Source organism: Rutidosis leptorrhynchoides, chromosome 2 (assembly GCF_046630445.1).
Source record: "Rutidosis leptorrhynchoides isolate AG116_Rl617_1_P2 chromosome 2, CSIRO_AGI_Rlap_v1, whole genome shotgun sequence".
In the NCBI taxonomy this organism is placed as follows: domain Eukaryota; kingdom Viridiplantae; phylum Streptophyta; class Magnoliopsida; order Asterales; family Asteraceae; genus Rutidosis; species Rutidosis leptorrhynchoides.
The window spans coordinates 647,378,976-647,392,525 of record NC_092334.1 but is presented as its reverse complement, the minus strand read 5'-3'; the positions used below and the strand labels follow the sequence as shown (position 1 = coordinate 647,392,525).

General features: G+C 32.7%; 1 protein-coding gene across 1 annotated transcript; it reads left to right on the top strand.

The window, feature by feature from the left end:
* Positions 1-10,702: 10,702 nt before the first annotated feature.
* On the top strand, positions 10,703-13,315 carry LOC139890144 (probable serine/threonine-protein kinase PBL21). The gene is made up of 6 exons (XM_071873041.1): positions 10,703-10,781; positions 10,883-10,921; positions 11,023-11,174; positions 11,389-11,577; positions 12,538-12,930; positions 13,082-13,315. The coding sequence occupies exons 1-6, from the start codon at positions 10,703-10,705 to the stop codon at positions 13,313-13,315; spliced, it is 1,086 nt and encodes a 361-aa protein (XP_071729142.1).
* Positions 13,316-13,550: the final 235 nt, after the last annotated feature.

Below are 13,550 nucleotides of genomic sequence, written 5' to 3'. Positions count from 1 at the left end.
ACAACCTTGTCATCACACATCTCCAATATGCGGACGATACAATTTTCTTTGGTGAGTGGAATAAAAGAAATGCCAAATATATTTCTAAACTCCTAAAGTGCTTCGAAAACATTTCAGGCCTCAAAGTCAACTTTCGCAAAAGCAAACTTTATGGTATCGGAACATCCATCACTGAAACCGAACTAATGGCTAGTTACATTAACTGCTCTGCGGGTTCTACCCCGTTTTCTTACCTCGGCCTCCCTATTGGTGTACCCACAGCCCACGCATCTTCTTGGCAACCAATTGTCGAAAAATTCGACAAGAGACTCTCAGATTGGGCTGCCAAATCTATCTCCTTCGGGGGTCGCCTTACGATCATCAAATCCATTCTTAGTAGCATTCCGTTATACTACTTCTCATTATTCCATGCACCTACCGCTATCCTTAAGGTACTTGAATCTAAAAGACGTAAATTTTTCTGGGGAGGTTCTTCAAATGATAACAAAATTAATTGGATTAAATGGGATCAGATTATCTTACCATACGAAAATGGGGGTTTAAACGTGGGGTCTCTTTTTGCTAAAAACATATCACTTCTTTGTAAATGGTGGCGGCGGTTCAAAAATGAACATAATGTTTTGTGGGTAAAAATTATAAAAAGTATTTATGGGCTGGGGGGTTGGATACTAATGTTTTATGCAGGAATATTTCAGGTCGCACCATTTGGAAAGAGATTATTAAGGCGGGAAAAGCTGCGGACAAATTAGGAACTCACTTCACAACATCAATTTCAAAGCGCATCGGCAATGGCACATCGATTAGTTTCTGGCATGACATATGGATCGGATCCGAAAACCTCAAATCTCTTTTCCATAGACTATTCATGTTGGAATCTCAAAAAGAAGCAACTGTTGCCGACAGAATATCGTATGTTAATTCCAATTCAATTGGAATCTGGGATTGGTCCCGTCCACCCAGCGGCCGGGCATTGGACGAACTGACGGAACTCAATAATTTAATATCATCCGTGTGTATTACAGATCGCCCCGATGCATGAAAATTTTCCCTTGACGCCTCCGGCATATTCACTACATCATCATTATCAAATCTGATCAATGCACTCAAATACGGTGTTCATTCTCGAAACATAGCACTAGCCCGCAACAAATTCGTTCCACAAAAGGTTTTCATATTTACATGGAGGGTCATACAGCTAAAGATACCTGTTAGAAGTGAACTAGATAAAAAAGGAATTGATTTACACACCATTCTATGTCCCTTATGCGACCATCATATCGAAACCATTGAACACGCGTTGATTACTTGCCCTAAGGTTTCTTTAATCTGGACACAAATACTTGATTGGTGGAACCAAAATAACTCTTCAATTTCCGATATCAACGGGGCCATCATCTCCGACCAAGGTTTCCCACATAACACCGTTAGATCCTCTATATGGCAAGCTACTAAATGGATAGCGTGCTATATTATATGGAAACATAGAAACCTAAAAGTCTTCTCAAATAAAATGTGGAACCCTGCTATGCTTATCTCCGAAATTCAAACTCAAAACTATAGCTGGATCTCAATCCGATCACGGAAGAAAAATCCTATTGAATGGCACCAATGGCTCCTGAACCCTTCTTTTTACACGGCACCACCTCCAAATCGCATGGGAATTGGTTAATTCGACTCTACAAAAATCGGATAGTGTCCGAAGTTCCTTGTTAGCTTATGTGGGTAGATTAAATGGGTTGGTGTTTTGTCAACTTTGTCGCCGCTTGATCGGTACGGTTGCATCCTCCTTCCCCGCTTGTCTCTTTCAAGTTCGTTCCCTCATTTTGCTAAGAAGGCTTCGTCGCTCCCGACTTTTACTTTATTGTTTATATTCCAATATTTCCAACTGTTCCGATATTGTTCATATCATGTATAGTTTGAATGTAGGGTCTTGTAACGATACATTCCATATATTATAATAATACTTTTTGCTTTTAAAAAAAAAGTTAAATACTTAAATTAAATATACATTATCTTTAAAGATTTGGATTAATAAAGTTTTAATAACAATAGCTTTCAGAATCTACCTTTATTTTTCTTTCAAATTTTAAGTAATATATCCCATCTAGGTCCATACACTTTAAGATTTTAAAACATTTATTATAGACTATGCATGTGTAAAAACCAAATGCATTTTATGCAACAACAACAACAACAATACCCAATTCCACTAAAGTGGAGTATGGGAGAGGTTAGATGTAGGCAGTCTTTTCCTCTACCCTAAAGTAAAAGGGAAGTCATTCTTCTACCCAGGATACCTATCGGTCCCCAGGTAGAGGAAGTCGTCCCTCCCTATTCTGTAGAGCAGAGAGGCTGCTTCCTAGGGACCTCCGACCAGAAAGAACCATGAAATCCGATATGTGAAGTAAAAATATACAAGTAAAGTTGGCAAAATAGAAGTTTTACCATGAATAATGTATACTCAAATACGATATATATAGGTAAATAAAGCATATAACAATATTGAGTAATATAACATATAATTAAAATATGTGAGTGTCAAATATGCAAGTATAACAAGTCATGTAAGTACAATAAGTATACGTAAACATGTTGGTAAGAAGCATGTAGGTATAATATGCAGTATAAAATAGATGGTATACTATGTAGGCATAGACAAATAAGTATGCTATGTTAGCATAAAAACATGTGATATGTAAGTACGTATAAATTAATTGATATATAATGTAAAACAAACATGTAACCATATAGTGCAATAAAGCATGTGAATATGCTACAATAAGTATAGATATATTATATATCCATAAAACATGTCCAGCAAATACGTAAAGTCCCACGAAAAAAAAAAAAAAAAAAAAAAAAAAAAAAACACATAATCTTGTCCAGCCAAATGCATTTTATGCCTCCCAAAGTATTTGAATTAAAGAAATCTATAATCTATCTATCTATCTATCTATCTATCTATAATCTATCTATCTATATCTATAACATCATATAAATCATGAATGTTAATCCTAGGTGTCAATCTCTTAAAAACTCCTTAATCTCAAATGTTGTGTAAAACCCATATTTAATCACAATTAACACTGATTAATCAACCTAATAATGCTGGCATCTTCAATCGACAATAAAAAATAACGCAGTAGAAAATCACAAACTTCCTTCTCCTACGCTCCTCTCCTTTCCATTTCCTACAAATCCTAATATCACAATTGATTCAACCGGACAAAGATGCGCAATCAAGCAGATGCGATTGATAAATCAAAAAACCAATCGCCATAAACACTACTTATGAACGTGATTTGTATTATACATACAATATTCTTTGATTAGGGTTCATAACACAATTAATGGGGTACGTAGGAGAAAATGGGTAACTATAAAGGGTTCGTCCTACAGTTTCTCTCTCATCCAAAATAGATCTTCCAGATAAAAAAAAATAGTTACAGATCGATGTTGTTCGCTTTATGCTTTTAATGATTAAACAGTCAAAATCTTGATCTGGACGAGAAGATTGTTTAATCCAACAATTCAAAAACGATTGATATCCAGATCGGGTCGGCAATATCAAATCAAGTCACAGAATTGGAAATCAAATCGGAATGGCAAGAACAATCGATGAATCTTACTGCAATATTTCGATTCAACTTATGCAAACAGGTACAAAATATTAACTATATATGTTAATAAACTTAATAAGTCGATTTCAAGGTCTCAATGTGTTAAAGGAATTGTTTATCAGATTAATACTTTTAACATTAAGTTGCAGGTGGGTACCAATCTGTAAATTCTAACCATGTTATCATTCTTATTATCGTGACTTATTTTAACCATGATATCATTATGAATCTCAAACTAATATGCTGTAAATGGTATTCTTTTGTAGAATTAACCAATATTGTTGTGTTTTAACATGCTAAACTGTTACGACTACTACTATTTGTTCCTTTAACATACTGCCCCAACATTGTTCTGCTGCAAATCCACATTTTCACATTTATGTCATCATGTAATCCCTCAAAGTATTTCTTTTACTTTTTTTTTTTTTTTTTTTTTACTTTTGGTTTTAGATTGCAATGTGGTTTTGCTTTACTCCTATGCTTTGTTAGATATCATTAATAATATGTTAAGCTGTTGAGCTGTACGATCAAGTTCCAAAAACGTGGGTTACCGCACTGCCATATCCTTTTATGGGTTTTTGTTACCACTTCTACATTCTCGCAAGATGATATCGATAGATTCATTTATGCTAAGCTGTTGAGCTGATATCAATGAGTATAACGTGAAACATGAATCTTTAAACCTCTATCAAATCTCGATAAGATATATGGATTATTATTTTTCCATTATGGGGATAGTATAATTTTGAACATATGCAGGCCTCTGGGACATGTCGCCAAAAATGCAATTACTAAAGGAGCGAGCTGCTATCTATGGAAACATAGCACATGTAACAATTAATTGCCACACCATTCTATTTTATCATGTAAATCGGTCCAAGCTTGCCACTTTTCTTGATTTCTGCAGATGGATGATCTAATAGCTCAGGCTCACACAACCAGAGCAGCCTTGGAGTCTCAGAGGGCCATGTTTGGTGATGTTCAAGGAAAGGTTAAATGACTAAGCGACAAGTTTCCTATCGTTCGTAGCCTAATTGGTATCACTCTTTAAATTTTCTCCGTTTTCTAAATTAACACATCTATTCAACATTGATCAAATAAATATTTGTCGTAATCATCTGATGTAGTCTATAATTGTGGATACGATGTGATTTTAGAACTAATGGTCGTCCACGGACCGTTTGGTTTGGCATCTCAAAGGCTCCCTGTATGCATGAATTATGTTGTTCGAAAAATTTCCCCAAAAAGTTCAATAACCAAACAATCTTTGACATGTATGCTTATATGCACTATCAACGTGGGAATACAGATGTCACAACAAGGCAAGGGGTTGATCTACATAACAGTTTCGTAGTCCCGCATAAACGTTCGCTTTATGTTTCACACACACATAAACGTCAAGTATTGTGGATGGACGATGCTAATAAAATATTCGCTCAAGTACATCTCTAATGGAAGTGACCGGGTCATAGCACAACTTTCGACATGTCAAAAGAGATGTTTATCTCCCCTCTTTGGCGAGGCTTTAAAAGCTGGTAGAGTATTCCGAACTGACCCCCTTTGAATGTAGAAAGCATAATTTGTCAGTAAACCTGCAATTTTGGTTCTAAAGAGCATAATATGATTGTACATGGCTACAAGGTATGTACTTCTATGGCACATTTGGAAGTTGAGGAATAAATGCTTTTACGAGTCGTTAGAAAGAAGGACAATATTAAATGAGGATGTTGTAACAAGTCTCCGAACTACCTCGCATCTTTGGATTGCGCGTAGAGGGAATAAGATTTCGGACTCTTTTGAAGCATGGCATTTAGTTCCTGTTAGTGCAACGCGCTAGCTGTTAAGGCAGAAATATACCTTTGGTGAAATGGGTTGTATGTTACACTGTAAGGGTGTCAATATAGACAATTGGTGAAAATTGGTGTATTGTTGGAATAGTTCATTCCCTGTGGACAGATCATGTATAAATTGGTTGATAATCAATAAATTGCTAGCTTAAAAAAACATTGGTTCTTAGTCAACTGTAGATTAACATTTAAAAGTTAACAAGAGTTTTTTTAAGATTTGTAGCCTAACATAAACGGTCATAAGCATTTAATGCAACTGTGTAAAGAGTAAGATTGTGCCTAGCGAGAATCTTATTGTATACAATTTTTTTTATAATTTTAGTTGTTTAAGTTGAAATTTATTCTTATTAAATTGAATTCAACGAATCTGTTGTTTACAATTGTTCAAATGTTATCAATTTTCGAGTTTGAAAAGTTGGGACCTTAATGAGTCATTGATATGCACTAACCAACTACTAGGTCGTTTACAACAACAACAACAACAACAAAACTCAATCCCACATACGTGGGATATGTGTTAGCTAAGATGTAGACAATTATTCTCATATTCTAAGTTGTTAACATATGTAATTGCATATACATATATACATGTCTACTCACTTAACGAATATATAATACAATTAAATAAACCTCTCTAAAAAGTGAACTACTTCTATGTTGTATAGAGTTATCTTCAAATTTACCTTTGATGGACATTAATTATTGTATAGATATGGATGTTGAAAGTGAAAAGTTGTAGTTGATCAAAGGGTTAAAGCCAAAAATAGGCTACAAACTTACACAAATGTACCGATGTCATCCACAAACTCATTTTCGTCCTACTGTCGCCTACAAACTTTCAAAAAATGTGCTAATATCAACATTTTGTATTTTTGACCTGTTAAATACTAAATTTGACCTGATATTTTTTTTTTTTAAATTAAGATCCAATCCACGAACGACACATGTTGATTTGATATCATTTTTAACCGATTTAGCCGGTATCAAGTCATTTTTGTTTACATTGGTACACTTTTTGAAAGTTTGTAGGCGACAGTAGGACGGAAATGGATTTGTGGGCGACATCGGTACATTTGTGTAAGTTTGTAGCCTATTTTTTGGCTTTAACCCTTGATCAAATTTAGATATGGATGTTGAAAGTAAAAAGTTGGTCTTGAAGTTATAGTTAAGTTTGTTAATATTTTAGCAACAAATCAACACCAAGTTATACTCCGGATGACTTTTTCTTAACTACGGGGGGCTCTTAGATATTCATAAATTGTTTATATAAAGGTTTTGAACATAACTTATACTATATGATAGGTGCCAATTTAGATTTAGATCTAATTTTATACTAATGGCTTAATACGGATGAGAAGACTCCTTTTCTCTATCACGTTGACATGTAGTCTTATTTAAAATCTATTCAATTTTTTACTTTTAATGTACAATAATACTCATAAAGAATAATACTTACAATATGCACAGTGTACAATAATACTTATTAAAAATAAATCGACTTAAATGTCAAATGTGTCAAATTAAATCTTTATTTATACTTATATTATTTTTGTAGGTGATAAAAACTTGGCGTATGTGAATGCTCATATTGTTGTGCAACTAACATTTGTTAACTAAACCAAGGTTTGGAAATCAATAGTAGATGATGAAAACTTGGTAATGACTATATAAAATTGATTTTTGCATTAAAAGTGTATTCATTCATAACGTTTATAATACTTAAATTTACAATAAATTTAGTTTCAATACGAATACTATCAATAATGAAGGGTTTCGTTATTTGTAAGTATGTCATATAAGTAATCGGTACCATAATAACGTTTTCGATTACTGTTTTATAGAGCTGCCGTGCAACGCACGGGCTCTTAAATCTAGTACTCTATAAATCACTTGCGGAAAGTCCCGGAAAAGCAATTGCAAGCTGTGATAAAGTTCAGTATAGCCTCATGTTTTTGTTGCTTCTTAGTTAGAAAAAAAATGCTTTTGAAATCAAAGTAAGTTGTATTGTATCATACTCCGTAATTAATATTAATGTTGATTTCACTTATATTAAACGCAGAAGGTGAAAATCAACACTTATACTCCTTTCTTTTCATTAGTGTGATTCACTTTTCTATCAGAGGCGGAGTCAGAATTTGAAGATAAGGGTGGCTTACTCGAAAAACATATATCCAATCATTACAAAAATGACTATATTAACAAGTAACAAGCCATTACAAAATACTATTTGAGAAAAAAAGTAAGCGATCATAACCATTTTTAAAGACAACCAAATGAAAATACGAGACTTAGAAACTTGAGTCATTTAATTAACAATTTTTTTAAACATAATTTTATAATTGGAACTTAGACTTTGAGAGTCTTACAATTATTTGAACTTAATAATACAATTAAAATTTCAGTCTTGATTGGGCTTTGGGGGAGGCTGAGCACCCCTCAGTTCCCCCTTGTCTCCGCCCCTGCTTTCTATGTAAGCATCTTGAAATGAGATGGAGGGAGTATTAGTATGATACAATATTATTTATAATGTAATGGACTGAAAAAAGTTTTAACGTCAATGTCTATATTAGTTTTATAAAACTGTTTACATTTTTACGTTTGACATTTTACGTGTGATGTTTTACGTGTTACATTTACTTTTAAGTTTATGCTTGCATTTTATGTTTCCATTGTTTTAAGCTTACGATTACATTTATTTTACATTTTATATTTTGAGCTCATCACAAGGGCGTCCTCGGTACATGTGCAGAGTGTGCAACCGAACAGGGCCCCATACCTTTAAGGAGCACAAAATTTTACGAAGTAATACCATAGTTTTATATACAGTAGTAGAATATTATTGAAATGACAATTACTTATAAATAAAATAAATTGCTACACTTGTTTCGATAACTTTTTTGTATTGATAATTTTAATAGTATTGTCTTTTTTTTTTCTTTCTTATGTATCAAAAAATTTAATATCTATGAGGGGGTCTATTTTTATGTCTCGAACAAAGCCTTCAAAATCATTGGGACATCCCTGATTCATCATTATACATATGTTTATGATTACACGTACTTTTACCTTTTATGTTTATATTAACACATATAAATGTAAATATATATTAAAAATAGAACTAACATGTAAATCACAATTATTTAATTGTTAATTCAAAATGAGTTAGAGTAAAATGAACATTGAGTTGAAGTCAAGTTGCATTATAAAGTATTAATAATCTCTTTAACTTAAAATGCTTTTTTTATTGATGGGCCTGTATAATCAATGACATGAGACATGAGACATGAGACATGAGACATGAGACATGAGACATGAGACATGAGACATGAGACATGAGCGGTGAAAGTTTTGAAAGTGAGAACCATTTTTGGCCCACATACATATTTATTACTAACATTATTTAGTTTGAACTTTTTTCAAAAAAAAAAAAAAAAAAAAAAAAAAACAACCTACCCCGTAGAACTTTATTTAAACGGATCACTTCATCAAAAAGATAAAAATTTAAACAATAAACAAGAAAAACCAACCTCGAACGGCTAAAAACACACAAAGAAATCAAACAAAATGAGCTAATCAAAACAAAAGACCAAACTAAAAACCTACCTAACTATGACAACAAACCCAAACCAAATCAACAAAACATTAAATCGACCTAAAAGACAGCACAACAATAAACAACCAATTACAAAACACTACAACAAAAACAAACTACCAAATCGAAGCGCCTCACATGCCGTCGACGTTGAATTTCTCAATACCTCACCATGGATTTTCATAGGTTTAACCTTCTTAGCTTTTGGATTTGGTTTAGGAGCCGTACTCGAATTAAAAACCTTCCCTTCAACCCAACAATCTTTAGATTCCTTCGTACCCTCCTCGAAAAAACTAGAATATTTGCCCGAAGATGATCCACTTTTGCCCGCACTTTGAGTAATCGTATGGAAATCATTTTCGAAATGACGACTTAAGGTTCGTTGTTATAGCATTCGGATATGTATCATTTATATGTACATTAAAATTAAATATAATCATTTCTCAAAAATAATTTTCTTTCACTAATTCAATATACTTGTTTAATTCGATAGATATGGATATCAACGAATGAATTTTTGAAAATATAAATATTTAAATATATAAATATATAAATATTAAAATGGATATGAGTGAATTTTATCTAATTAATATAAATATTAATATAAATAAATGTGAATTTTAAAAATTAAATAGATAGATACATATCACTAGTTAAATGACATGTGGAACCACGAGTTTGTTTAAACGAAACGGTTTAATGATATGTTTTAGGTATTAAGTGAATGTAAATGCTAAAGTCATTTAGTTTAATGACCCGTGGAACCACAGAGTCCGACTAAGAAACTCGTCAGCTGAACATTTCCTCAAACATCTAAAATGCATATTAAAAAAATCCACATCCAATCATATGAGATAATATTGATTTTTATACCTTCTCGTAACCAATTCAAAATAATTAATTAAAATAATTTAAAATTATTTAATTTTATTAATTAAATTAATTATTAATAAGATTTAATAATAATAATTAATTAATAAGATTTAATTTTAATTCAAAATTATATAGATTAATGATATCACCTACTATGGTTATATTTTTTTTCTTTTGTTTTTGATTTTTAAAAAAAAAGAAATTAGCCTAATAATATCATAATCATTATAGAATTTTAATAGAAAGTATAGATTCGATCCATATTCATTGCGATGTTACCACACTTGTTACGAGTTGACCGTGGTATTAAACTACGGAGTATTTGAACTTGAATTTGATTTTTCAATTTTCAACAATTAATAAATCTTATAAATATATATACACATATCCACACACTACATACGTATACAGAGTAGTGCGCGCTAAAAGCAGAGAGAGCCGAATCACCAGATTCAAACGTTGTCTTCAATTTTCGCTGCTGAATTCCAACTACTTACATTTACACCTTTATTTATTTATTGTACAATTTGTTTTTTTGTGATTTCAATTTTGTTTAAGGCTGTTGAATTTTTTGGCAATGCCGCGTTGATTTGTTATATGTCTTATTATTAAATATTTAGGGCATTTGTATTTTTCGTACTTTAGAAGAAACCCTAGGTTAGTTATTTGTCTGCTCAATTTCATTTTTTGTTTGATTCTGTGTGTAATTTTGTTGATTTTGTTATTTGTATAAAGGAGGTGAGTTTGTGTGCTATAAGCTACTATTGCAGATGACTTGTTTTTTGTGCATTAATTGTTGCTCGAAAGATATCGAGAATTTCGATGGCAATATCACAAATAAATTTACAGGTTTGATAATTGTTAATGTTATTGGTAGTTAATTAGTCATAGCAGTATGTTCACTGCTGTTGATTTTGATCATTTGTAATCGTTCTGGTACTTATTTACAGTTGATGAGAAGGGAAATGCGTGTAAGGGTGTTGTTAATGGTAAGCTTATCGTAATCGAAATTATGTATTGTATATATATTATGTGTGAATCTTGTATTGACATGTTTGTGTTTCGAATTGTTTACTATGTTGGTTTGTAGATAGGAAGGTGACAGATTCTGTGAGGGCGAAAGCGGCACGTAGTATTACTTTTCGTGATCTTGCGGTTGCTACACAGAATTTTAAGGACACTAATTTGATTGGAGAAGGTGGATTCGGACGCGTCTACAAGGGCTTGTTAGAATTTGGGAAAGTAAGTTTTTTTTCTTTGTTTACTTTACTTTTTATCTTGAAATTTTAAGTAATCAGGTGATAATAATCAGTTTTGCTGCAGCTAAATAATCAGATAATTTAAACTAGAATCAGTTTTTAAAATGCAATATGCCAACCACCCTATAATATGTTAATGGTTGTTACTTAGTTTTGGGTACTAAAATTTGTTGTTGATTGTTGAATTTGATAAACAGGCGGTTGCTGTAAAGCAGCTCAACCTCAATGGGCTTCAAGGGAACCATGAGTTTATTGTCGAGGTTCTTATGTTGAGTCTACTGCGTCATTCAAACCTTGTCACTTTAATTGGTTACTGCGCGGATGGTGATCAAAGACTCTTGGTTTATGAATACATGCCTATGGGAAGCCTTGAAAATCATCTTTTTGGTAGGCCTAAAATTTTATTAGTAGTATTTGTTTGATAACAGAACATGAAACCCATGATAATTCCTCTAGTATTCTACTAATGGTGAGATTTTCGGTTAAATTTTTTTTAGTAATGGTAAGAATTTTCTTTCAAGCTCTTAAAGTTCTTGTTAAATATTTGTCATTTAGCATGTAACTACTGCCTTAATTTCATTTAGTGGTTCGAATAAGAGTACTAGGGCTGAATTTATGATCTACATCTAAGGGAACGTAAATGGATAATAGATTTTGTCAAGGATGAAAAGATGCGAGACGGAGACGAGTCCGTCAGGACTTTGAAAGGTCAAGTCGGGCTAGAAAGAGGGTTGAGATGGACGTCGATCAGCGTTGACTTTTAAATAAAAATATATTAAATATATATGTTTGAAACTTAAATATTTTAAACCTATAAATTTTTCTAAAATAGTAGATAATTCATAAATAAGATGATATGATCATCAGTTTAGATAATATATACAGAGTATGTCTTTTATAGTGTTTAATATATTATAGTGTATAGTGTATTTATTCATTTATCTTTATGAAATACTATGCAAGTAAGTGTTTTTCCCGCTAATTTTTATATGGGCTTGAGACTTCCGTTAACACTACAAAACGTCAAATTTTGACCAACATTGACCGACTTTTCCCGATTTTGACCTGATTTTAGCGTTGAACGACTAATTAGACGTTTTTGGGCGGCAAGGCACGGACTAGTCACCAAACCGCCGCAACAGCCGTTTGCAACCATGGTCATTTTGCTGCATTATAGTTATGTATTTAATGTTTCAAAAAAGTCAAATTAAAGTCTTCATCTTAGTCAGCTCTTACATTATCTATTACATGAATAAGATGTTGCATGATTCTTGTGACTTCCTTTAATGCATTAATGTGACTAACGTCCTGCTGCAAGTTTTAACCAAAAATAATTATTATTTTCGGATTTAGGGGCTGATCAGGAGCCGTTGGATTGGCACACGAGACTAAAGATTGCAGTTGGTGCAGCTCGTGGGCTCGAGTATCTTCATTGCAAAGCAAACCCACCTGTAATTTATCGCGATTTAAAATCTTCGAATATATTGTTGGACAATGACTTTAATCCTAAGCTTTCAGACTTTGGACTCGCTAAATTGGGGCCCGTTGGCGAAAACACTCATGTATCAACTAGAGTCATGGGCACATATGGTTATTGTGCCCCTGAATATGCAATGAGTGGAAAACTAACTTTAAAGTCCGATATATATAGCTTTGGTGTAATATTGATGGAGCTGATCACTGGACGTAAGGCAATCGACTCGACCAAAAAACCCGGAGAGCAGAATTTAGTCGCTTGGGTAAGTTTAGTTTTTTTTTTTTTTGTTTTTTTGCATTTCAACACTATTTAATTTATTAATTATTGTCCACAGCATCTGGATTTTTAATCTTTTGATATTGTACACATTTCCTTTGCTATATATAATATTCTCTTGTTTTGAATAAATGCAGTCACGTCCGTTTTTAAAAGACCGTAAGAAGTTTGTTCAGTTGGTTGACCCGCTATTGCATGGTCATGTCTCTGCACGTTCTGTTCATCATGTTGTTGCTGTTACTGCAATGTGTCTCCAGGAGCAAGCAAATTTTCGGCCATTAATTGGTGATGTTGTTGTTGCACTTGAGTATTTGTCGTCTCAAGCTGAAATATCTGAGGATCATAAGAGTTTGACAGTTGAATCCATATGATGCTTTTGTTGCTAAATGCTAAATAGTTTGGACCGGAATATGTCAAAAGTTTTTCGCTAAGATATTATAGTTATTCGCTACAAATATTTAAAAAAAGCTAACATGTGACCTTTTGTTTTATACATGCTAATACTATCAAGAGTAGTAAGTAGTATTTGTACATTTGTTCTACTAAGTTTGGGTGCTGTTGGTCCGGCTCGTGCTGGTTTTTGCATATAATGGAACCCGAATACAA

Coding starts and splice junctions, on each gene's coding strand:
- LOC139890144 (XM_071873041.1), top strand. CDS start 10,703: ATGACTTGTTTTTTGTGCATTAATTGTTGCTCGAAAGATATCGAGAAT. Junction 11,175..11,388: donor GCTTGTTAGAATTTGGGAAA/GTAAGTTTTTTT, acceptor TTTGATAAACAG/GCGGTTGCTGTAAAGCAGCT. Junction 12,931..13,081: donor AGCAGAATTTAGTCGCTTGG/GTAAGTTTAGTT, acceptor GAATAAATGCAG/TCACGTCCGTTTTTAAAAGA.